Below are 27,884 nucleotides of genomic sequence, written 5' to 3' on the forward strand. Positions count from 1 at the left end.
ATATTTGTTCTATATGACATATTAGAGTTTTATTGTAAAAATAGTTTATACTAAGAATATAAATATACAGCCACTTTTTGCCTTTTGTTCAAAAAAAAAAGTTAGCAAAACCAAGGTAACATTTGCATTGAATGGCCTCTTTCCATTTCCATGACCATCTCCAAAAAACACACACACACACACACACACACACACATATATATATGTATGTATGTATGTATGTACGTACATATACATATACATACACATACACATACACATACACATACACATACACACATACATACATATATATATATTCCTTTTGTCATCCCAATACTCATAGAAAATATTTAGAAATTCTACATATATATATATATATATATATATATATATATATATATATATATATATATATATATATATATATATATATATATATATATATATATATATATATATATATATTCCTTTTGTCATCCCAATACTCATAGAAAATATTTAAGAATTCTAGAAGCAGAATGAAACATATAATCCTTAAACTAGATATGGTTGTCTAGTTAATAGTAAGTTTAATGCTAGCTTCAGTTGACTTAGTAAAAATAAGTGATTCTCGCAAATTTCAAATGTTCCTGACACATTTTAGTTGCTTGGTTTCACATGATATATATAAAGGCGTATCATACAACCATTGTTGTATGATATTGGCTCTTCCCCAACATGATTGTGTTATATCTACTTAGGATTAATTTGATGATAATATAAAGTCATGACTTAAATGAAATAAAAGGGAAATTTGTTAAAATGTAACATACACGAGTTTCTAAGATGATTTTTTAATCCCACATTCATTGTGGGTGTGAGCTCAACCAAAACTCCTTTAAAAGAGCACCCAAAATAGAAAATGTAATACATTAAGGAAGTTGACTTGAGATTGGGAGTGAAATCAAGAATCCAAGAGAAGGGTGAAGTTGCTAAGTCTGAAGGAATTGAAGCTACAAACTTCTCAAAATTGACTAGCACTAGTAATGGAGGTCTAAACTCCCAAATGTCATCCTTAAGATTCACAGTTAACAAACGAAGAAGTACAAACTCTGAATACAACCTAAAGAACATTGGTAATGATGCAAAAGGGTATTTGAATGCTATATCTTTTCATAAAAATACAACCCAAAAAATAATATATCTTTTCAAAAATGTTTTTTTTTTTTTTTTTCCCCCTAGTTTAGGTCTTCTTATATTCAAATGATGATGATGTGTTATTTCCTTGACTGCACAATGTACTATCAACAATTCTTGCAAATAATTGTAATGAGGCCATATCAAGGTCATAATATTTTAATATTTGTTTAATTTTGTTGGCTTATTTAGTTTTGAATATAAGGCCATTAGTGCCACAAATGGGTTTACTACTAAGCCATGTTGGTCAAATAGGACACAATAGCAATGGATAGGTATTTAACTAGTGACATGTTTTATAGTTGAGAGCAATTCTAGCAGTAAGGACATGTTCCATGATAGTAAAAGACATTTAAAAGGTAAAGACAAGTTGGGTGAGTAGTAAAGCATGTTGGTTGAACCTTGCATCTAGGAGAGCGTGCGCGCGCGCGCGCGTGTGTGTGTGTGTGTGTGTGTGTGTGTGAGAGAGAGAGAGAGAGACAACTAAGGAATCTTGGAATAAGAAACCATGTATCTATGTGGATTATATTCCTGTGAGGATAATGGGTATTATTGTCTCACTGAACAATGACCTTACTGATCTAAGAAAGGCTAATGATTTTAGTACTTAAAATGGCTGACAGATGGACATAGCTTGAAAATGAATGTTAGTAAGGTCAACACAAATGGTTTTTGAATTCCCCAAAGATGTGATACTAAAAAGGTTGTGTGATAGATAAGATAAGATAAATTTATTAATGTCCAACAAAAGACCACAACGTGGGTCTATGGGACTGGAAGCTACAACAAGGAAAAAGCAAACAAACAGAGCACCAAATAGTGTCCAAAAAAGAACAAGCACAACAAAAAAAGAAGTAGGAAACATCACAGAAAAGATTAGGTATCCGTCTTCACAGGGAAAAAGTCCAACAGTGACTGATCTGTGCGACTACCAGAAGCCCTGTGAGGAAGCTGAGTGTTACGAGAGGAGTGTCATTGGCAAAAAGGTCCCCTGTAGGGTCTCACCGATCTGGAACAGCCTGTGCCAGGGAAACTGTACGGTCGCTTCACACCCCGAGCTGAAGTTAAGGGCGAGAAGAAGGTCGTAATAAGTTGTGCCTGGGTCTGACTCCTGGGAAATGAAAGCTATAAAGTATGGTCACGACGCTGTAAGGACTCGCGAAGATAGAGTGCTATGCAACGCTGATCAGTGTACCTGAAAAAATCCGAGAGGGATCTGCAATCTCTAAACAAACAGTAAAATCTCCCTCTAATCTCGTAGTATATAGGGCATTTGAAAAGAAAATGAATCTCAAATTCTGCCTGTGCTAAGGTACAAAGTGTACACACCCAATCCTCTCTAGCAATATGGTGATCAACCTGAATCCGAAGTTTGTGCAAGCCCACCCTAACGGAGCCAAGGGAGATATGCAAGGTGTGAGTCTAGTATTTATGTAAGTACTCAGGGCGTACAATAATCCCATCTCGGATAACTAAGAAGTGCTTAGGTAGAAAGCCATCCTTGGACGTAATCCCCCTGGAGGATCCACCCAAGTCTGTGTGATATACTTCCTGTAAATGTCAAGTCTGACATGCCCGTTCAACCCCTGCCAAGAAGGGAGTAGATGAGCAGGGGCATCCAATGAGAACTGGTAGGGAGGAAGATGATCAATGTCGATCCCCACTGAACTCAGTAGGGTAGTAGCCTGAGCGTACCAACCGCAAGCTCTAGTGGCAAGATCGAAGTCAGCAAGAGCAACTGAAGAGCAGTAGGCTAAATGAGGGTATCAGTGTTGGCCTTTCTCCGAGTCAGCAAAGCCACGAAGACGGTGGAGAAACCAAATCAAGTCAAAAATGGCTGCAAGTCTGAATGGGTGAGCATCGAACTCGGCCAAAATAATACTGTGGGGGGTAGAACCGTGACATCTGATAATCTGACGGAGGAGCATAATTTGGGTACTCTCTATCTTGGCCTAACCCGAGTCTAAAAGAGGACCCCAAACCACCGAACCATAGAGCACTATGGGTCTTACTAAGGAATCCAGGAGGGATAGCTTAGACGATGTATCCTGAAAGTGGTGTCTGAAGCACTGTCTCTCGAGCATGGCAAGGGAACCCAACCCTTTACTGATCCGAGGCTGAATAGCTAATCTCAAGCTGAAACAAGATCCAAAAAACTTAACCCCAAGGTTTGTGTAAGATGATGTAATCTCAACTTCCCGACCCTGGAAGTGAAAATGGAAATGTGAAGTCTTCAAACCATTGAAGAGCATAACCCAAGTCTTCTCAAGGTTCACAAGTATAATTCACTATTTTATAATTAGAAAACAAAGTTTGGAATGTTGTAGATTAAGGAGGCTTTTTACCCAAGAAACTCAAAGGTCTAGGATATTTGGTAAGGGGACTAATAAAGAAACAGTATGGAGGTTGAATGAGGTAAGAAACCTATTCCTCAAGGCCTAATAATCCTTAAAGACTCATTTCTAACAACAAGGATTAATGGACCAAAAGATAGAACTTCGAAAAATATATGGAATAGTTTAGGACTGATCGTATAATAATGGAATGATAATATTTGTTGATATGGTGATTGATAGTTGAACCAATATTTGTGACCTGATGAAGAATGGTACACTTGATATAGTTGGTGGAAATCTTTCATGAAAGGAACTAATGATCCCATCGAGATTTTATCCCAAACAAATTTTAAAAATATAGAAGAGGCCTTGCAAGAATACAATTAGCAATCTACCAACAAGAAATTAACAATTAACAATTATTCTATATGCTACCTATTCAAGCTTAGGTTAGTGTTTTATTTTATAAAAAATGATAATATAGGAACAAATAGAAAAAAGAGTACCTGGTCTGCCACTTTCTATAGATGCCAACAAGATATCTTGATAGAAAGCTACAAAGAAAAGTGAGTGGATGCCAATTAGGATCACTACATATATAGGAAGTGAAATTTATGAAAAATACATAACCCATTAAAAATGGCACTTACCCAAAATATTGGAGCAATAACTTTACCGAATTTAGTTTTTGAGCTTTATAACAACTCTACAAAAACCAAGAACTAATCAACAAGAGAAATTATATGTTTACAATCTTAAAATTATTGTTTAATTTTTGGATTATAGTTCATGATGTATTCTCAAAATAAAATAATTGTAAAAACGTAAAATGAGAATATCCTACATTATCATCAAAATAAAGAATCATCCAAGGAAAGAAAATTTGGATCCTAGGAAAGCAAGAAATGGTGAAAATTTAAGAAGAGATGAAGAAATTATATGCTACAAGTAAAATAAACCCTCAAATTGTTTAATGTGATGAGGGAGAGTCTATTTTGCATGCTCGAACACTTGCAGGGAACCATGCAGGAGAAGCACGTGTTTCACAATAGTGAAAGGGTGACTTTGAACTGTCACAAAGATAACATAATAGTGATAGGGAGGTGTGATATAACCAAGCCATCAAAACCATACAAATGCTCATTCTACATGTTTGAATGTGCAAAAAAAGAAGCTCAAAAGGTCAAAAAAGTGTTTGTAAAAAATAGTTAAATGGCCATGATCCATTACCAAATGAAAAGCTTTGTGATGCATTCATTATGTTGACATCTTATTTTGAAATTGATGAATTGCATAATGCTTTGCATTGAGGAATTGTGTAAGAACCCCTTGCGAGTTCTAACTCTTCCAAACTGCTAATTTTCTATGCAAAGGATATACTTGTTTGAAGTTTTGATATTGTACGAATTTCCCATATGATGCCAGCAAGGAAAGATAATACAAGTAATATGATAAATTGAAATAGAGTACCAATGCAATAGACTTGCAAATGACTCTTATTCACTTGTAAAAATGCACAATGCCCAAACATTCACAAGGCCTGCCCAAGATAGCCAGCTGGTTGTAATCATTAAATTCTGGAAATTACCAGCAATATATAACTTTGAAAATGCAACCAATCTACAACTGTAAATGATTTTTTAACTCATAAATGATACATAATGCCTTGGCAATGTTGGGCGCTCACAATGGATGACATAGCACTTAGCAACCAATGAATTAAGGTCTTTCAGCCTCTATGAAACACATATAAACAGCAGTGGCCCTATAGGTGCTTGTACAACCTCTATATTATTGCTAAGAACAATGCTAATTGCAGCCACAACTCTTTATCTGAATGTCCATTCTACCTGTGTTGTAGCTCTTACACAACACACTTACTCCTTGCTCCAAACCCCACCTTAACATTGCCAACTTGATGCAATTCAATAAAAAAATTATGAAGACCCAGTAATGTTTGTACTTTTTGTTGTTTTCTCAAGTATTCTGTAGTTTTTTTTGGCTGGTATGTTCTCCAGTTCCACAGTTGCTAGTTCTTTCTTGCAGCAAATACTTTGTGTTCCACATTAATTCAATACACCTTCTATGCTTATACCTGGAATAAACTTGGACGATCTAAATGTCTACATATGATTATAACAATGATTATGCAGGTTATTTAACAGTTAAAATTATCATGATTACTTATAATCCTTTAAACAATATTAACTTACAATTCATAATCCAATACTCACTATTCGATTAGAGGCTACTCATAACTCTATACAAAAGGGAAAATTAACGTTGACAAGTCTATGAATTTTTCCCTGAACAATGGGTGAGACATTTTACTAAAGATATTGAGAACATCTTAAAAAGAGCAGTCAACACAAATATTCTTTTGTCCAATGAAAAAGAAGCCCCTAAAATAGAAAATTACACTTGTGCAAACTCTTTATCTGGTCAATAATAGGAGGAATCTTTACATGTTGCAGGAAGTGTTTGATTTTATTAGAAGAAAAGATACTAAGCCTTGTAGCTATGGTAAACCCCAAATCCATGCACTGCTCCATTCCTTGCCAAGAAGACCTCATATCTAATGGCAAAAAGTCTTCTTCTTTGACAGGAGTACCACAAACATCTAATTTTTTCTTGATAGGACAGTGAATGAGAAATAGATCCACATACTTTAGAAGCATATTCCCGACTATTAAAAAAACTAATAAGGTCATCTTCAGAACAGAGGAAACTGACAACTGGATTTGCAAAAACTAAACGATACATTAAACCATCATTGATTGTAACATCAGGATTGTCGTACTCAGATTTCATGAGTTAACATCTTCTCTGCAGACAAGCCTAATCTGAAAAGATGAGTTGAGTGCTTTTCCTAGTGCCTGCTCAGAAATAGAGCATTAAACAAAAACCCATCTTCAGATGATCCTAATAGGTCAAATAGACAGCCACAAATACATCACTCATAGAATAAACCAAAGGATAATGCATAACCCTTCTGAAGTAAAATATGGAAAATTCTGAGAAGTTGAAGTAAAAGTTCTCCTATAATGTAGAGTTACATTTCAAGAAAAATAGAGCATATCGTCTGTCCCTTAGAAAGATTGCAGATAGAAACAAAGTTCCAACCAATTTCAATGAAGAGATTAACAATGTTGTAGAAAAAGATGAAAATGGTGAATGTAGGAATGTCAGAATTACAGAAAAGAAGATCCAGATGTGAATCCAACACATGATATAAAAGGGGGCTTCGATGGAAAAATTGAGAAGGTAGCCACAAAAGCAAGCACTGAGGGATGTTATTCATTAGGAGACATAGCACCAATTCAAAGGCAATTAGAGACAGGGAAATCATATTGAAGGATTTTAATGGAGGAGAATGATGTAAAATCCGATGAAATATTTCCAAAGAAAAGATGAAAATTATTGGATAATCTACAAAGAGTACATTAAACATTGGAGGCTTGGATCCCCATACCAGATGTTGAAGTGGAGAGATGTTGTACAGAATCACAGGGTTGAGACTTCTGGTCAATGACAATGAGTGATTCTCGTAGAGGTGAGTTGTCCAGACTTACCTCTCACGACAAAGCCTCTGTGAAGGCAGGAGAGGGAGAAGGTTGGGAGCAATGCAAAATCGAGTTGGGTGACTTTTCATACTGGTTTACACGGATATAATAACTTGGATCTGTTGGCAGAGCGTGAATAATGGGAAGCAAAAGAATGCAATCAGTGGGCCAAGCGTAACCATGAAGAGCAGTAGAATCTTGTGATGATCATTATGATGGAGAGAAAATACAGATAAACTTGGCGCCAAGAAACTTCCGGATAAGAAATTTCCAGAAATCAAAACTTCTAGATTCTTATTTTTTTCCCACAGTTCCATAGTTCAATATAAGAAATTTGATATTTTTTGCAATGGGAAAATAATTTTCTACTTGATCGAACCAATAGAAAAAGGAAGAAATTATATTCTAATATTATTAAAAATAAACATTAAACATAAACTATTATGTTTGCTTGGAATAAAATTTAATTATTGCTTCTGATTGGCTGTTGGCTACTCAAAATTAAAAATTATGCACCTACACGGATGCATAAGTTTCCTGCCGCAGGAAGGAACTAATAAGGAGCTAAACGAACAAGAGATTATAAAAGAACATATAGTATCCAAGTAGGAAAAGAGACTAATAAACAAAAGATCTGAATCAGAGATGCCCAATTTGAACAAAGGCGGAGGACATGAGACAATACGTAAGGTAGTGTAAAGGAAAGGAGTAACGGAGACTATTAAACAAAGATATAATTAGTAGATCAGCGTCTAAAGTCTCAGTATTACCATTGATTAGGAATATTATTTTCAAGGAAACATCAATGCATCAGTCAAGGAATTACTTGGTCATCCATAACCACAGAGAGAAAAGCAAATGACAAATAAACATTACATTTAAAATCAGACAAAACAAAGCCAAATAACGTCTATAGAGCTAGTATAGGGGAACGGAAGATACAAGAAGGGAACAGAAGATACAAGAACAATAGAAAATGAATACATAAGAACTAAAGAGAATCAACCAAGCGTATTAAATCTAGTGTCTTAAACCATCGAACAGAAAAATCAGACTCAGCAGAGGAAGGGAAGAACAGAGAATGATATCGTAAGATGAAGGAAGATATATATAGTCAGCAAACATTATAAGGGAAATATAATAGGGGAATATAACATTTGAACAGAGGTGAGAAAACCCGTTCCTTAGGAATCTAATACACTCGTGTTTGAGAAGCTATGATAATAAGGGAGAAGGATCAGATAAACTATGAATATCAACAGTTGTATTGAATCAAAGATTACATTTTAGAACATGCAGAGCTTAGCAATGTTTACGCAGGGAAGAAAATAGATCATCAAAAATCAAGAAATACATAGGTTGAGTTTAGAAAGAATACAGATTCTAGGGAGAACTATACAAGGTAGTGCATGGAGGAATATCAGAAATAAGCATGATGAAAAAAGCAAGATTAAATAAGTAGGACGAGTGAGAATAAAAAATACAACACAATACCCACTATTTGTGCTTGGCATTGGAACAAGGCAAAAAACTCCAGTAAATACATAATTATACAGTTTGGATTTAATTGGAATAGCAATGCAATAATATTACTTGGAAGGGTGGATATTAAAAGAGAGCTCTCAGGAATCACTAATGACCATCATTGTGCCAAAAAAGACATCACAACAAACATCATCAGACTAGTCATTGTGAAATAATTTATTCATTAGAAGAAGCTCCAAATTTGTCCAACAATCTGATGCATTCCCCAAAAATAAACTAAGTTATCAGTAGTTCAATATTAAATCTAATCTCAGATGGGAAAGAAGTACAAGAAAAACTGTATACTGCAGACTTTGAATATCAGAGTGGAAACAACTTTTATCTTATCATTATAAATAATAAAGAGAAGATTTGCAACGTATCTTATACCTCCATAGTACAATTGTTACTAGTGCGAGGAAGGGGATATTAACATCATTCCTCTATTCTAGTGGAAATACAAGTTAAACTCATAACTGTAAATCAAACTAAGTATATGATCAATAACCATTAGCCACATAATTCCTTACAAGCATTAAGAATTAATATTCTATTTTCAAAGGAAAAGATATTGGATAAAAGAAGTATCCTCCAAAAAAATGACTTCTTATTATAAGACACCATATGTGATAATCAAATATTATCAATTTGCTCAGAATTCTGCCAAGGGACATTACAGAGAAGTGGGAATCAGATGCCTTTGGATGAGGGGCTACTACTGGGTGTTGGGATTTGTGTTGTAAAGGTCCAAACCCCTTTGTTGCCAAAAATGTTGTGGTGTGTTTGGTACCCAGTAAATCTAAAACAAACCTTTAATTTTGTTGGTTTTTGATTGGGAGTTGATGGACAGTAGAACAAGGCTGAGGTTTCCACCATAATGAGGACTACAAAGCAACAATAGCTGATTCAGATTCTAGATTCTCATTGGAAAAATTGAAAGCCCCAGATTTTGATTGCATTTAAAGCTCTTTTAGCGTCTCTTGAGATCTTTCATATGATTTGAGATGAGAATCAAGACCCCAAGGCCCCTCTGAAGAAGAAGGCTTTACAATTTGAAGCATGGCTTTCACCTCAACAATCCTTCCCTGCTTCATCAACCAAATTCCAAGATAGCACATCCTATTATTAACTGGAATGGATAAGGATTTTCTATATACAACTTCTACAACAACATAGTTGTTCTGCTGCATGTAAGCCCAACCCAAGTTTCCCAGCAAGTGAATGGTCTCCTGTTTAATTGAGACCTGGAATTTCTTTCCCTGTGACCTAGCAGTTTTTGTGCGCTTCCCAATAAATACCATGCCTTGATGAATGAGATTCAGTTTGTGTTTCAGAAGGGTTATTTGATCATCCAATCCCCCAGATCTCTTTTGCAGATCAAGCAATGCATTGTCAAGGGATTCCTGCGCTTGATCAGAGCATCTATTGTGCAAGGATTTGATTGCTTCAATAGCTTCCCCAGGTCTATTCTGCTACTTTCTCACAATGGCCATGTCCTTGAGGGCACTGTCAAGCCTATGATCTATTGTTATAATTGATTGAAGCCCATGAAAGGGCAATTTCCTTGTCAAAATTATTCTCTACCAATTGAACATGTTTAGCTCTAACATAAGGGGTATCACCCAGAGGAACCTTGTAATCATGTGTAATGAATCAGCACAGGAACGAAGAGAAAGTAGCTTATTAGATGATTTCAAAAGGCTAGGGCTACAAGGAGCGGACTTGGATATACTTTGGTCACATTCTGGATTGCTTCTCCTCATATTCTCCATTTTGGTCCCCTTCCATGCGTCCTCAAAAATTTGTGTTATCAGAAGATTGAGGCGTTTGAAAACCTTGTGGTTACAATAGAAAAATAAAGAAAACAGGAATGAGCCAATTTCTCTCTCGCATTATGGGAAAGGAGCTCAGCTCAGCTGTGCAGAAATGAAAGAGGTGAGAAATGCTTTAGAAAACTATATTGCAAGAATCCTAATGGAGATTTCTTCATACATTAAAAAAATTTAGATGACTTATACTGACTTGTAAATGTGCCTAAAATTTTTTAAACACGTCTATAAAATATTCTCATAATTCTTGTGATTTACATAGGGTTGCCCTCTTTTTCTTATAATTGGTTTGAATAAAGTTAAAAGGACTAAAGGAAGGTAAGCATTTGCATGGGTTTTTTGGATACGAACTGTACTGGACATCATTCTTAGTGAAGCTCAATGTGGTAGAGAAAAATATTATTAAGGTAAAGATTTTGAGATATGGTTTAAAAGTTGATTGAAATCTAAGAAAGTGGTGCTCCATATTGATAGCTTGTGCGCTTGTAAAAGTAAAGCATTTCCTTCTTTGCATTTGAAATTTTTATATGGCTTATAAAGTACACAAAAGAAGAGCATGTCTATTGTTTTTAGCTTCTTTAAAAATGTAGAAATGCCACACTATGAACTATTGTGATAAATTTTATTCCCAATTTTTCAAGAATTTCATTAGTGGTACTCAATAATTGTGAATTTTTCATTTTAAAATTTTGCAATTTCATTGTATTTAATTTTTTACTCTGGGTATTTGAGTATGTATACATAGACATTTATTTTTCTCTGTAAGCCTGAAGTTGAGAAACTATAGATCCACAAAAAATGAAAGTCAAATCAGCCTACCTAGAAAGGACATCTGCATTTATGTAAGTAGTGCCAAGAATTACAACAAGCCTATAAAGCTATTATAAATTTTAATATTTGCATTATTATTTATAGAGGGATCTATCAAGGTTGACCCACTGAATAGTTTTGCCCTCTAGATCTTGAATCAACTTTGTAAAAGCCTGTTTAGGATCTAACCATATAATTGGAGAATAATGCTCACCTTGACGTATGAATGTGATGTTTTATCAGAAATCAAGAGTGCATCAAAAACACTGTATAGCTCAACACGCTAGAAACCATCATCTAATTAATCTTTGCAAGATATGTTTTTTGCACTTTGGTTTCCCTTCAAAGAACCATCTAATTGTTTTTAGAAATTGACACGAAGTTATGCCTTTATTTCTTGGCAGTTGTTAATGGTTCGTATCATTTTTATTTATTTTTATTCTTATCGGAAAACCTTATGTGCAATACATTTATGTAAGATAAGATTTTAAAAACTCAGGTTATGCAGATGAGATAGAAATTAAAATCTGATAGGTAGCATGCCCTGGATGTGTGGTAGAGGTCATTAGGTTCAGGAAATGCATCCTAGGAAATACAGGTAAACATTAAAAGTATAAACATCTTTACAATGATCCAAATGGGGTATGGATCTACAATCCACATCTTTGAAATGATACGGACAGGGTACATATCTACAGGTCAAGGTAATACTAGTGAACATTAACAATTTATTCTGACTGAATACTATATACAAAAAACCAAATATCTTTACTGCAAGAGAATGTAATAAAGTTTTCGCATTATAGTGGCATGAGAGGATTTTTACCACAAACAAAAAAACTTTCATTTCTCTGAACTGGGGAAGGGATACAACATGGCTCCCATGAGTTCTGGTCAGAAATAAAAAAACATACATGTTTAATTAAGTAATTCAAATTGTTTATGATCTTTTCCTTGTTAGACCTATTCCTTTGAACTCTCTAGAATTTAAGCCAGTTTCAGCATTACCACACTCTTCATACGCTGAGTATCTTCCTGAAGAAAAAAGAGCTGAACCATTTAACAATACAACAGGATGAATACTAATTATTTGAGATGCCTTTAACTCATTTGACCTTGTTGTTAATTGCCCATGGGTTCTTATGGCCTTAGTGTGACCAATGGATTATCTCTCTTAAACAAGTTGTCAACCTCATTGATGGAAAATATGTAAGTTCACAATAAGTATGTGAATTATTTGTTTCCATCGCTGGTGAGTTACTCTCAAAAGGTTGATGGGTGGAGTCCTATTAAAAAACTTATAATTCTAACTCTCAGCTTCTCGCCAAAGCTCTATGAGTTTGTCTCCGGTTTAAAAGTTTTATATTTTTCACCCAAACTTGGTTGTTATAGGACTAGGGCATGGTTTACATGAAACCAAGTGCAGGGATCTCAAAACCATTTTTTTCAAGTTCTTCTTCATTCTTGTGTTTAGCAGGTGCAAATTTAGCAAACTCATATCCAGTAAAACTCACACTTTCTTTCTTGTGCACTAATTTCTATTTTTTTTAAATTGGAATTTCAGGGAGTAGTACGACCTAGATGAAGCTAATGGATTGAGTATACATCTTCCATTTGGGAGCCAAACGTTAGACACTAGATGCATGGACAATAAAGAATATAATGATAAATCCCTGATTTAACTAAGTGAAGTCGTCTATCCATTACAGACCAAGTCCAATGAAATGCTATGGGATTATTTCACAGACACACAAAGGAATATAAATAAATAAAAATTATAGAAACTCCTACACTCTCTTTTATTTTCAGAGCAGCAAGAAGTTTCATTTGACTACGCATGTGTTCACATTCCCTAAATGGAGTCTAAAGAAGCAAGGAGAATTGATGTACCCATTCACTCAGTCAACATAATATACTGGAAGACACATTACTAAGGTAAAATAGGCAAGAACAACCTACTAAATTTCCTTAGAAAACTAAAACCTCTATATTGGAATGAAGATGAAAATTCTTATATCCATTGATCTTTAGCCCAGCCAGATTTTAGTGCAGAACCCAGAGATTCAAGAAAATAACTTGAAAGGAAGCTAGTATTAGTGCATGTTGTCCAATAGGCTTTGCTAAAGTATGTTTATGTCTATCATTTCTGAGGAATAGCATTCTAAGGATTGTCCTTCCTAACATTCTAGGAATAATTATGGCGCTGCCTTCATGACCCACACGATAATAAGAAAATAAACAAAACTCTTTAGTAATTCTTGTTTAGCTAACCACAAACATTCACTCACGCGTGGCACTAGTCCAACCCAAATGGGAAGGTATGAATTGCCTCTGCCAAATAGGGAATCCACAATCGACCTTAGAGGCAAAGGACAAAAAATTCCAATCCTTCCTCCCATTCCAAGACATACACTTCTATCCTAATATCTGCTTTAAACTATTATAGGGAGCAATAGATTATATGGAACTACACATTAGGGCATTTTAAGTAATACAGCTCCTGTATTGAGACCCAGAATCTATTTATGCAAATAGAATTTATTTATTAAACTCCCTATTTAAAACGAGAAATTTATTACCTATTTGCGATGACCCAGAAATAGATTTCTCATGTAGAATCATTGATACAACTAAGGGCAAGATTGATTAGCCATCTTTTTAGCTATCTCCCCACATTTCTCAAGTAGAATCATTAATAAAACTTAGGGCAAGATTGATTAGCCATCTTTTTAGCTATCTCCCCACGGGGAACAACTTTGCGTAAAAGTGGTTTGAGGTCTCCCAAGGTGAGGGTATAAACCCTAGTGCCCTGATACGAGCTTTCTCCGCCAAGCCCAATCCTTTGTTGTATTGGAATTAGCCGTTGTTTTTCTTAATGTGTGAAGGGCACTTATAATCAGAAATCTATTGTGCGAGATTGATTCACTGGCATACACAAGAGCCTGCAACACCATGTCATATATATAAAATATAGTGAACCAGTAATTCCTGCCATGGTCATTAGCATAAAAATTTCAGCCGTTGATAGTTGCATTGTCACAAGATTTGCAGACTGCAAGAAATGATGAGTTAATATAGTTGTGAGAGGAGAGAGTTAACAACAGGCTATATTATAATCTTTTAATATATACCTCCCATTTTTTAGACATAAAGAGGGCTCTTATATATTCTACAAACCAGTTGTAATCTTGCGCAATTTTAGAAACCCTAGATAAAAGATTATTATACAAAACATAGTCCTAGATTAAATGGACTAAAATCAGAAAGGTTGATTATGAAAGAAATGAATTATACCTCTTACAAAAATGCATAGACACCCTCAGCTCTAAATTATTTTCTTCCAAATATTTCATAATCTCTCGTCTTTTTTCCACAGCATGTTGCAGGCTACAAAGTATGGATTCCCACATGCTCCTATTTAATAAATCCAAATGAATAATAGCCTTTTACCTTGTAGGCTCTCCAGCATATCCATTGCATTGAATCTCATTAAGGATTGAAATCTAATATAAAAAAGCCCATAAATAGAATAGTTTCATGGACTAAAATGTGTATAAAATTTCCATGCATGGATTACAATTGAAAAGCCTAGAAATAGGAAATCCCTCTGGCTCTTCTCTTAAAGTATCTTAATGCTACTTAGCCACCAAATTTAGGTGCATTGTGGCTGCAAGGTTTGTGCTGAGTGTATCTAGGGCATTTAGAGAGTGCAGCCTAATCAGGGTTTTCCTTTTACAATTTGGCCACTGCTTTTTGTTCACAGCCTGATGCAATAGGGGTTTGTTCTGCTTCCTACTATTGTTTTAATAGCTGGTCTCACACTTTTTTTTTTTTTTGGTAAAAAGCACCCTTTGATGCATATATAATAGGAACATCGCAAGTTATGTATACACACCTAGGAATGGAATGAGCAAAGGTACCACCATAAGAAACAAACGCAGTTTCCCTAATTGAATCAGCAGCTGACCTCGCAGTTGATCCACCAGAGCAGTTTCACCAGCAGCATATTCTACATATCCAGATGAAAATGCAGTAGATCCGGTTCTAGATTCCCCTTTCCGGGTTCCATATCAATAGTGGACCCCATAGTATCAGAGGCGAGAGAAGCTAAGGTGGGAGCAGAGCAAGGTGGCAACATAGGCAGCTTAACCAACATCTATTTTATCAAAACCATAAACGGAGGAGAAAGCACTAGCAGCAGGCAATATCTACCGTAGGTAGAGGCAATAGCACAGGCAGTTTTGGTGAATCTACCCAATGGCACACATGTTTCATAATCAGTTCAAGTTACCATTGACGCTCCACCAGTATAGGTATCAGCGCTTCTTTCTTTTTTTTCTAACTTTCGACCATCCGTTACTAGCTTTTTCCCGGCGGAAAATACGAGCAAGAGGCAAAGGTACCCGTCAAGTTCTTCAACACGCTATTACGGCAAGCCATCCATAGAGAGTGCTTTGACCAGCTTGGGTGAGGGTGGTCCAGCTCAGGTTGTGAAAAGCGATGCTTGGGTGAAGTTCAAGCAGGAGATATTCTCATCTTATCCATCTTCCTGCGCTAGGGTAGGTCAGTTCAGTCAGGTCCTCTTTACTGGATCAAATGATAGAGAAAGTATATCAATATAAGGCATTTCCCCTTGTTCAGGAGCCAGCCGCAGTGCAGTAGGAAAAAGGATTGCTCAACAACCCCCCTCTTCTAACGAGATCTACGCTCACACCACCAGCAGGAAGGATTGATTGATCGATCGATGGGAAGGAGCCGGGAAGGGCACATCCAGAGATACAGGGAAAAAGGCCAGATGTATAATTAAACTAAACTATACAAATGGGACGAAAGGGAAAATAATGAAAAAAATGGTAAAAAAATGCACTCGTGTTGAGTTTGAATGTTAGGAAAGAAGAGATTAGCATTACCCTGTTGATGAATGTGGCAGTGGCTCCATTAAATGTTGCAGCCGACATGGAGTGTAACATTAATCAAAATAGTGACATTGTTGCCAATAACCGCGTTCTCTCCGATGACAATTCCCGTTCATGATCAAAAAACACACCCTCCCCAATGCGAGCGATAAGGTGGATGTCCACAGCAAACATTTCAAAAACCCTACTCTGGATAACCAGAGCGACCGAGAATCGATCCTGAGCCCGCAACGAATGAGCCACGCGGGTGTGCTTGGCAGGTGAGGAAACCCTTGAAGGTGAGCATGGCGTATTTGAGGGTTTTGCGTAAAGACGTCGAGAAATAGCTTGTTGAGCTCCGCGATAGGAGCAAAGAGGTGATTGAAAGCTTGTTCACCAGAGGAAATGCTAGCACGCTCTCAAATGTGTTGTGGATGAGAATGGTGGAGCTGAGGTACTTTACAAGAATGGGCTCCGCCTCTGCCTCTTCTATCACCTCTAGTCGGAGCTGCTTCATATCTCTTTCTATTCATCATACATAATTCCCATCCTCTGCAAATTTTTTGTTTCCGTTCCGTCAAGTGGAAGCAACCTCTGATGCTGCTTCTTATTGGCATCAATTCCCCTGCCATGACCACCCTGGTTGTATTCATAGATTATGTGAGGGGATACTAACTGTATCCTCCCTCCCTAGTTCTCCTAACCGCTCTCTGCCATTTCCATGCTCTTCCATCGGCTATAACCGTAGCGGCTGTGTTCCAAAATATCTTTCGTTTTTTAATTTATTTTTAACCGAACAAATTTCGTTTCCCGCTTAATTATTTTATGACTTTTACGTTTTGTCGTATATCTACAAAGTAAATATATTATTTGAGAAATTTTTAAAACGCTAAAAAGGCAAAAGCAGAGTTATAGACAAAAGATGAATCTCGTCTTAAACAAATGTAGTCAAACCTATTATTATGTAGTCGTGACTCGTAAGAGATATACATACTTTTAGTAGATGATGAATGAATGTCGTCCAAATCGTACGCCCATATCTTGACCTGCAATCTTAATTTTGTTTTCTACATCTCTCTATTCACAGATATGGGCGTACCATTTGGTTTGGTACAAATGATCAAGTGAACCAATCTTCGATTCAAATCGAGAGCGTAGAATTTGGACACAAAATGCAAGAGAACATGACTGTCAATATTTGAAGAGCTGGCATTCGTAATGGGGAGAATACTAAGTCCAGGTGAAAAGGAAATGGATCCCATGCATCATAATGTTTTTGTTTGAGGGAAAGCACCTGAAATGAACAAGACAATATAGGATGAAAGATGATTTACATTGCCTCCCTTTGTAAGTACCTATAAGCACCGACATGAAAACTTATTTGTCGCATTTAACAAGCATAGAATTTCGCAGGCAAGGAGGCAAGAGAGTTTTTCATTTCACACTCCATCACGTCATCCAAATTGAATGTTACTAGTTATTTGGTCACGTCTAATACATTTAGCCTGCACTAACTATGAAGGAATCTTTCCTTCTCAATTACAAATACGACAAAGGAATTTCTAGTCCAGAAATAGTAAGAGGGTATTAGAGCATATCAATTAACATGCAATGTATTTCCCCACCATCGCTGTTGAAAGGGATTCTTAAATCTGAAAAATCTCTCTTCCAAATCTTTTTGAATCTTCATTTAATGCCCGACCCCCATTATCCAAAATTATTTGTTAAAATCTGTCCCTTCTTTAGTGTCGCTCTCAGAGAGATTTATTCAATGATGATGTACGTTGTATACAATTATAATATATTCACACACTTCTTTCCCCAAAATGTGCTCTGCCCCTCTCCCTCTCTCTTTGCTGCGATGGAAATTATTCTGCATTGTTCTGCACTCTGCCCCACTCTCTTTTCAATCTACACTTTCTACAATCCTCAATGCGCTCTCTCTCCTTCTGCTTTCTACAATCCAAACTGTGTTCTCCCTTCCAATCTCTACCATAATTCTGTCACTGAATATAACAAGCATGAGCTTCCAACGTATGGTGTATTCTTGAACCATCGTGGGGCAGATGCGAAAGAATCTGTGGCAAGCCTCATCTTTTACAATCTTAAGAACAAGGGATTCAGAGTGTTTCTTGACAAGAATTCAATTGAAGTTGGAGAAAACATACCACAAGCAATAGAAGAAGCTATTTACTCATCAAATGTGCATCTTGTCATCTTTTCTGCTAATTATGCAGAATCGGTTTGGTGCTTGAAGGAGCTTGAGATGATAGTGAAAACAGGGGCTCCCATAATACCATTATTTTATGGCGTTCAGCCTTCAAAACTCCGAATGAGAGATGACAAGAGTGGGTATTCTAGAGCCTTCCGAAAGCACAAACACACTGGAAATATAGAGCCACATGTTCTTGAGGAATGGAAGAAGGCACTTATCGACTTTCATACATTAAGGGTCTGTTTGGTTCGTGGAATTTAAAAAATCTGGATTTCTACAAACTTTGGTTTAGCCAAATCAAGGTTTTGTATATCTTCATTCCAATTTTTGGGATTTTACTGAAACCGTTTGTTTCACTCCAAAGATGCTTGTGAAGACACATTTTTATGCGTAAGCTTGGAGTTGAAGGCAAATTTCAAAAAGTAGTCCAATCTATTGTTTTTACACTCCTTAAAAAACAAAACTAGGTTTTGATTTTCAATTCCTACTTTTTTTAGGAAGTTGGAAAACCTTGTTTTGAGGCAAAATTGGAAGTCCCGTATGCTAATTCTATTTTGCAAATTTTGAAACAAACACACAAATTTTCAAATCCGGGTTTTGAAAAAGTCAATTCCTGTCATCTTCCAGGAACCAAACGGACCTTAAGGGTTACGTTTTTAGTGGGTAATTTTCTTTTTCTTTTTCTATTTCCTCTTTTAACGACTGTATTTTGACATGCAATATATATATATATATATATAAACGGACCTTAAGGGTTACGTTTGTAGATTTAGATTTTGTGTTACAGAGATCAAGGAGAGCCACTAGAGCAGATTGCTATGAATATATTAGAACTTATGGATAAGCTCATATTTCAATCAAAGGAGATAACTGCTAACTTAAAAGAACAATATTGTCCTCATAGACAATTATAAATAGTTTGATGGAAGAATTGAAATATGCATCCACTCAATCTGATTATTTATATATAAAAATCTACTCTAATTCTTGATTTATAATAGAATCTTAAATAACTTCAATTTTATGTATATTATTTTAATGCGAGAAGAAACTCTATGGAACAAATTTGCTTAATGAAAACAGTGCAAAGTGTAAATCACGTTTGTTGATAGTAATTTCCTTGAGAATATTGATTGTGTATTATAGTGCATTTGCCTTGGAATTTTGGAAAAGTTTGGATGTATATTATTATTAAAATCCAAGGCAACGCAATTCATACCATGAAGCCACTTGTCACTCAGTTATATTGGATTGTTTTATTGTCTTCAAACAAATATCTTATATGCATCGATTTAAAGACTATTTTCAATTATGCTCGTAATAAAGTATAACTAATTCAAGTGGTAAAAATGTGATGGAGTTGATTAAATGTAAAATATATTTAAGGTGTTAAGTTTCAAGAATTGTGATATATGGTAAGTGTTGATGTTTTATAATATTTGAATGCTAAGAAAATTATATGTTTTTTTGGTTATTTCAAATATTGTGTTAGATTTTGAATGATTATAAAAATAGTGTATATTAAATATAGATTTTTAATATATTACTTTAATTATGTTGAGAGGCATGATTTAAGCTAATCTTAATAAAGAAATATTGTAAGGAATTATTTGTGGAAGGAAAAAATATTGAAGACTATTACAAACAAAAAAGAAAATTGAAACTGAAATAATCATTTGATATTTCACACGACATTTTAGAAATAGAAAATGATGTTTCACATTCACAAAACCATTAAAAATCAAACTAAAATATATAATGTCCTTTGACAATCACAATTATTAACAAATTGAAATAGAAAATAAATTTGATGAGAGTTACAAATGAAATTTATTTTTAAGAATCAAGTTAAAATAGCAAATATCATTTGCCATTCACCAAAACTATAATAAAATATATTGAAATATGTAATTCCATTTGGCAATCATAATTATCAACAAATAGAAATAGAAAATAAATTTGATGGAAGTTACAAAAAAAATATTTTTAAAAATCAATTTAAAATAGCAAATGTCATTTGGCATTCACTAATTTTTTTAAAATTAATTTAAAATAGAAAATATGATTTGACATTCACTATTTTTATAAATCAACTTAAAATAACAAATGTCATTTGACATTCACTACTTTTAAAAATTATTTTTTTAAAATTAATTTTAAATATCAAATTATTATTTTTAATTAATTTTGTAAATAATGCCTTTATAATAAATTATTTTATAATGAAAAAGAAGAAAATGATCACTTTTCACAATTCAAATAAGAAGGTTTTGGAATGTGCACCTAGATTTCATGGTTTCTTTTTTTTCTTTTTTTCATGTGTTGCTCCTTTGATGTCCAACTTGCCTTCATAAACTTCAATCAAGTGCATGAAATCATGATGAAACATGATAATTCAAAATAAATAATATTAAAATGGTTGATACCATACAAAATGACAACTCATATCATAAATTAAATATTGTGCAAATAAAGTGCAAGCTAACCACCAAATGCTCTTTTGATTTTTGCTCTTTGACTTAGTTAACAAGAGTGGATCTTTATGTCATTATTTTGACTCCAAAAAGTAAGATGCAAAGAAGAGACCTATAGTAAAAATAAGAGATATTTTTTTAAATGCAATAATTTTAGTAATATCTCTTAATTTGTACCATAGGGAAAGATTTTAGCAAAACAAACTAGCGTTTTTAAATTAAGATTTTGAGCTATTTTATTGTATCTAAATTCAAAACATAAAGAACTAACCCCCTATAGAATAAAGATAACTTTTCAAACATGTAAATATTTTCAAAAAAATCCTTGATTTGCAGCCTAAAATGATTGTTCATAAGAAAATATAGAAAAATATTATAACTCACTAAAATCTAATCCAAAAGATTTGAATTTTGGACTGAGTAATTTCTCATCCATCTATAAGTTGCAAAAAATATTTTGGATCAAATCTAAAGCCATTTGGGAGATATGATTAAATATTTCAAACTCTAGGATTTATACCTTCAACCCAACCAACAAAATGGTTAGCCTTAGAACCAAAGTTAGAACTTTGTAAAATCACCAGATTAAACTCCGTAAAGAGTATCCCAATCACCTCTCAAAACCTTTCGGTCAAGTTGAAAGGTGCCCATTGGTTGCTCAAGTAGGTTTTCTCACAGACCTAAGTGATACTTTGATACAGGTTGAGCAATACTTTACCAATATCATATGACATTTCTTTAGTGGGCATGTGATACTTTCATGGTCTAGGAGATAAAGTTTCAAAGGCCATGCGACTCTCTTCCAGTGTCATACGATAGTTCTCCAATTGATGTACGATACTTTCCAGTATTGCATGATATTTGTTCTTTGGGCGTGTGATACTTTACAAGTATCACCCATTGCTGGAACATTGCCACTGAGGAAATGTAAGAAATGGTCCAATGAATGAATGTAAGGGAGGGATCGAGTTAGAACCTCCACACCAAGCAGTACCAGATCCACAAATTGAGGCTTTGACACTCAAACACAAGAGTAACAAGCCAAAAATAGAAATAACCATCTAATCCAAAGTAGTACATAAGAAAACATATTGACAATGACATCACAATGTAAAAAAATAACTAAACTCTTGCATGTTTGCTCCCAACCATAATAGCATCATAATACCTCAAGGCCCTAGCCATCCCCCATGCATAACATCCCAAACTTTTGACTGGATAGTTAGAGCTATCTTATGAGGGCATCACTACTAAATGTAATAACATCATAAGAACAAGAACATCTAACTATGTTACAATAATAAAGCAATAAATATTCCAAGTAAGTAAATCAAATCATCTTACCAAATGCTAACAAATAATAAAGGAATGCATCAAATAAACTAACATCATCTAAACATGATATCCAAGCATCCTAATAAAAGCATAAATCACAATGTAACATTCTCTGAAACCCAAAGTACCAAGTGAAACATCAAGCACTAATAACACCGGAATAATAGACTATCTCTCTACACTAGTTCCCGGTAGTGGTATAGGTAGCTACGCCTCCCAACCATGTGAAACCCATAGGTCCACTCTTGCCTTGTTGATGGAGATGATGATCCAACCACAAGCACACATAAGGAAAATGTTCATGGCTAAAACTCATGGTAGATAGTAAAGATGACTAAAACTAGGAATATCATGAGATAATGCAAGTACAATCGGTCTTGGTTAGACACTTGATGGGTCAACTATGTAGGGACTTGCTAAAGGTTAAATTAGTTGGCATCAGGTAGCCCAAGCTAGTATTAGAAATATCCACTTCCCAATGGAAGGCGCACATCCTAGCAACATTAACTCTCCAATGGGAGGCACACATATCCATTTTTCTTTATCTTATATTTATTACCTAATTAAATTATTTAGTATAAATCACTTAATTAAGCCTTCTTCACACAAACTTGGGAAATAGTCACCAAGGTTGTGGTAGAAGCCCCTCCATGGTGCTACCTTACCCTATCCATGCTCATCAAATTATGAATGTCCGTAAGCATACATATTCTCAACCCAACCCTAAATGAACACTCCACTGAAATACAACAAAGAGTTTAGGTCTTGCAAGTCACCGAAAAATGGATGCACATGAGCTCGTGTGTGGGTACACCACCATATAAAAAAACATAACACAATGGCTAGATGAGAACACAAGAAAAATCACACTCAACTAAATACAAGCTTTGGAGTATGGATGCAACGCGCATCCCAATGTAAAATAAAGTGCAACAATGGTCTAAATGACATCCTACAAATGATCCAAATCAATGAACAACATCATGCCAAGGAAACTCAAGAAAACTGCACAGAACACAAATTGAGGTAAAACTCTCAAAAGTTCAAAACTTTAAAATTAAAACCCATTTGGTCTTAGGGAAGAAAGCCACAAAAATCCAATGAAATTTAGGTTGAAACATTGTATGCAAAAAATGGTCAGCATAATAGTGTGAGACCCAAAACCCTCATCCCAAAAATTCGGGAAACCTTCATACTCAACCAACTGCACATAACTAGCAATCATAAATGGAGGGCAACATTAGTTCTTATCTTCCTAACATACAACCACTAGAAATGGAAGCATAAACAAAGCTAAAACATAAAAATGAGAGAGCCCTGCTTGATAGCCAAAAGGTTCAAAATGGGAATGAACCTAATAAAATAAATATGTTGTGGAAGCTTTTGAAAGTCTAGGTAATCCAAGGCATCCCTGAACTAGATCCAATGTGACTGATCTCATGAAGATCCCATGCCTATAGCTCCTACAGTGAATAAAAATGCAATCCTCTAGAAGAAGATTTTGGAAAAAGCTCTCAATTTTCTAATTTCCAAAAGTGAGAAGTGAGGAACAAAATTTGTCTTTGGATACTTATTCACTTTTTCGAGTGAATAATTGACTAAGGTAAATAACTAGGAAACTTATTTAAACTTTGACTCAACCTAAACGAAAATAGGCTATTCCAAGTAATTGGAATTCAACTACGAAAAAATTGTAGGGAATTAAAATTAATTAAAATAAATCCTAAAAATCCCTTAAACAAAAATTATAAAATTACTTAATAACTTTTGTGACAAATTAGAACCTCTAAATGCACAGACACATTCATGGGTCTAATCACATAATGCAAATGAGTCCAGATTTATTAAATCGCCAGAAGGTTTTAATTAAACAATCAAATATGATATGTTGACCATTCAAGGATGATATTGGTTAGATATGAATAGCTGAATCAGTAACTCCATGTTCCACTACTAGGGATACAAATCTTGCACACTAAAACACATGATCAAGTGCAATATCATATAGTAACACAGCCAAAGCAATAAATGCATTAAATAACCTAATTTAACCATTTGTTTAATTATACTAAAATAACCTATTTACATCACACATGTTCACATAAAGAATTACAAAGCAAGAATGAAGTAAATTACCATAACATTAAGTCCCACATATAATATAATCAGAGATATGTCCAAATATTAGATAACCAGATATCATCACAAAACATAATGTCAGCTAAAAATAGTATCATCATGCAGAAATGATCAACTCAACAGCATAGTAATCTAACATCTATGATACCAGAAATCAAAGTATAACATCTGATCCTCAGGTCATCTCAAATGTAAATAATAACATGAGTAACAAGTATCTCTCGAATCAAAATATAACAAGGTACAAACTACAAGCATGAGAGGCACTACATCCTCCCCCACTAGGCATAAGCTTACTCTTAGAAGCCTACAAAAAGACAGGGATACAAATCTCTCAACCATGTAGCATCTTCCCAAGTAGTAGAAGTCCCATCACTCAGGTCCCACTAGACTCTTACCTGCTCTATGTCCTAACCTCTCAAAGTCAGTCTCTAATGCTGAAGAATATGAATAGGCTCCAAAGAAAGTTGTCCATCCTCAACCTGTAAAGCATCCCAATCAAGAACATGGGTTACATCAGCAATATACTGCCTCAAAATAGAAATATGGAAAATATCATGGATGCATGATAGGCTAGGTGGCAACACTAGTCAATCAACAACAAAACTGATCCTCTCATGGATCTCAAATTGTTCAACAAAATGTGGTGCCAACTTAGAGCCTTTCCTATAACAAATGGGGCTCTTCCTCGGATGCACTCTCCAAAGAACCCTATCACCAACAAAAAAGTGACAATCCAACCTATGGGCATCTGCATACTTCTTATGCTTGTCCTGAGTAGTTACCAAGTGCTCTCTAATATGAACAACCTGATGCTCCATAGATTGAAGCATCTCTCAACCCAAAAGTACTCAGTCCTCCAAACAATCTTAACTTAAACGGGTATGACACAGTCTACCATACAAGGCTTGAAAAGGTGATATGCCAAGAGAACTATGATACCTGTGGTTATATGCAAACTCAACAAGGTATAAATAATCCTCCCACTTTACTTGTCTATCCATCACATACATGTGAAGCATGTCTTCCAGAACCTGGTTCACTCTCTTCATCTAACCATCGATCTTTGGATGATAAGATAAATTGAAATTGAGCTACACACCCAATGCATGCTAGAGAGACGTCCATAGTGCTAAAGTAGACACTAGATCTCTATCTGAAATAATTTGATGAGGGATCCCATGCAATCAAACAATATCTTCCAAGAAAAAATGCACTACAAAAGATGCTTTGTAGGATGTCCTCATGGGTGAAAAATGTGCTACCTTGGACAAATTGTCCACTATCACCATGATAGAATCATGTCATTGTGATAATATAAGAAACCATGTAATAAAATAAATAGATATGGTATCCCATTTCCACTCTGGAATGGTATGCGACTACAAAAGACCTACCAAATGTTGATGCTCTTCCTTCACTCTCTCACACTTGAGACATTGAGCAACAAAATTAGCAACATCATTCCTCATCCCTACCCAAAAGTACAATTGTTTAAGGTTGGCATGCATATTCTTGATGCTGAGATGTGTGCAATAAGGTGTACAATGTGCTTTTGACAAAACCAAGTTATGAAGATCACTAGACACTGGTACATAGATACACCATGAGTGTTGCAATAGTTCATCAAACTCAAGAAAATAACATGAAAACCTCCCCTCAAGGGTACATCCAAACTCAATCTTCACCCTCACCTCCTAATACCAAGTGTCACCAGGCAAAGCCTCCAAGATACCACCTTGCAATCGACTTCTAATGATGAGACTGATATCTCATGTTGCCTCTTACTCAAGTCATCAGTGATGACATTTTCTTTCCCTTTAATGTAGTAAACATCAAATTCATAGTCACGCAGGAACTCCACCCAACGACACTGTCATGCATTCATGTTAGGCTAAGTAAAAATATACTGCAAGCTCCTATGATCAGTACGCAACTCAAACCAATGACCCAAAAAGAAATGTCTCCAATGCACAAGTGCATGCATTATGAATGCAAGGTCAAAATCATGGTGGGGTAGTTAATCTCATGGTCCTTGAGTTTTCTAGACTCATGTGTAATTACATGACCATACTGTATCAACACTATAGCCACACTTTCCAACAAAGAATCCATCCAAAGCAGAAAATCGCTTACATGTAAGGACTGGTGCACTGGTCAAACACTCCTTAAGAGAAATGAATGCTGCCTCACAATGGTTAGACCAGAAATACTTATTTCCTTTCTATTGAAGTGAAGTGATGGGATGAGCTACATGTGAAAAATCCTTCATGAAGCGATGGTAATAGCTTGTCAATCCCATGAAACTACAAACTTCAAAAACATTAGTGGGTACCAGCTAATCCATGATAGTTTAGATCTTCTCTAGATCCACCACAATACCATCACCAGTGATGATATGCCCCAAATACTTCACCTCTGACTAGAAGAATCCATATTTACCCAAGTTACCATACAACTGATGATCTTGTAAACACTACAATACTTGGCATAAATGAACTAAATGTTCCTCAACAATCTTATAATAGATCAAGATGTCATCCAAGAATAAAATGACACACTAATCAAGGTACATGTGAAATACTATATTCATTAAACTCATGAACACTGATGGTGCATTGATTAACACAAAGGGTACAATCGTGAACTCACAATACCCATAACATGTACGAAAAGTTGTTTGATGAGTATTGGCTTCATGAATACAAAGCTGATGGTATCCCAACTTAAGGTAAATCTTCAAGAACACTCATGCTCCCTTCATCTAATCAAACAAGTCATCTATCCTCAGTAAAGGGTATTGGTTCTTCACTATCACCTTACTCAACTATTGATAGTCAATTCATAAACATAACGATCCATCTTTCTTATTCACAAAGATGACTAGTGCACCCCACGAGGAAACACGAGGATGAATATAGGCCTTGGTCAAAAATTCCTCCAACTATAGTCAGAGTTCACTCAACTCTTGAGCAGTCAAGCAATAAGGAGCCCGTGAAATCAACTCCACTCTTGGGATGAGATCAATCCCAAAATCAATGTCATGCTATAGTGACATACCTAGTATCTCATTAGGAAACACGTTTGTATACTTAGGGAGGAGTGGGTGATCATCAAGTGTCACTCTCAGCCTCCTCAAGGTCACTGATAGAAACTAAAAACATTTGACATCCCTTCTATACACTTTACTTCATCTAATTAGCTAAGATCATCTGAAGTGAGATTGGTCTCTAGACCCCTAAAAGTTCCACCTGCCCACCTGTGTCATCAACACATTGTACTAACTTATACCAATAATCTATATTCTCCTAATGAGAGGCTAACCAATCCATGCCCAACACAATGTCATATGATCCTAGAGGTAGGATATGAAGATCCACTATGCTGGTGAAGATACCCAAGTTCAATCTATAACCATTGATCAAGGAGTCTGCAACCACTTTGGATCCTATGGCTAACTCGACTTGCCACCTATCAACCTGATGTGCTTCCACTAGCCCTCATTGTTGAACAAGAGATGGTGAAATAAAAGGCCCTAAAGCACCTAAGTCAAATAATACTGAAGATGAAATACCATGTAATGTACCTTTAGCCTTGACTATAGTA

General features: G+C 35.3%; 1 protein-coding gene and 2 pseudogenes across 2 annotated transcripts in view; 1 reads left to right on the forward strand and 2 right to left on the reverse strand.

Moving 5' to 3' along the window:
- LOC149569508 (serine acetyltransferase 5-like) overlaps window positions 1–16,920 on the reverse strand; it is a 35,795-nt pseudogene extending 18,875 nt beyond the window's left edge. The window contains exons 1-2 of the transcript XR_016362757.1: window positions 16,131–16,920; window positions 4,001–4,048 (exon numbers count right to left, since the gene is read on the reverse strand). The product of XR_016362757.1 is annotated as a serine acetyltransferase 5-like (transcript). The remainder of the gene's footprint in view (window positions 1–4,000; window positions 4,049–16,130) is intronic.
- On the reverse strand, window positions 9,174–10,486 carry LOC149569510 (protein POLLENLESS 3-LIKE 2 pseudogene; annotated as a pseudogene).
- A 1,056-nt stretch (window positions 16,921–17,976) lies between the features above and the next one.
- Window positions 17,977–18,724, forward strand: LOC149569511 (toll/interleukin-1 receptor-like protein). The gene is made up of 2 exons (XM_089816934.1): window positions 17,977–18,576; window positions 18,695–18,724. The coding sequence occupies exons 1-2, from the start codon at window positions 17,977–17,979 to the stop codon at window positions 18,722–18,724; spliced, it is 630 nt and encodes a 209-aa protein (XP_089673060.1).
- Window positions 18,725–27,884: the final 9,160 nt, after the last annotated feature.

Source organism: Cupressus sempervirens, chromosome 3, assembly GCF_028749045.1.
Source record: "Cupressus sempervirens isolate cs-2001-9-10 chromosome 3, ASM2874904v1, whole genome shotgun sequence".
In the NCBI taxonomy this organism is placed as follows: domain Eukaryota; kingdom Viridiplantae; phylum Streptophyta; class Pinopsida; order Cupressales; family Cupressaceae; genus Cupressus; species Cupressus sempervirens.

What these genes read in the sequence shown, in the direction of transcription:
- LOC149569511 (XM_089816934.1), top strand. Translation starts at nt 17,977, where the DNA reads ATGGAAATTATTCTGCATTGTTCTGCACTCTGCCCCACTCTCTTTTCA. An exon ending in ATACATTAAGGGTCTGTTTG is followed by an intron (nt 18,577 to 18,694) that starts GTTCGTGGAATT and finishes TTCACTCCAAAG; the next exon opens with ATGCTTGTGAAGACACATTT.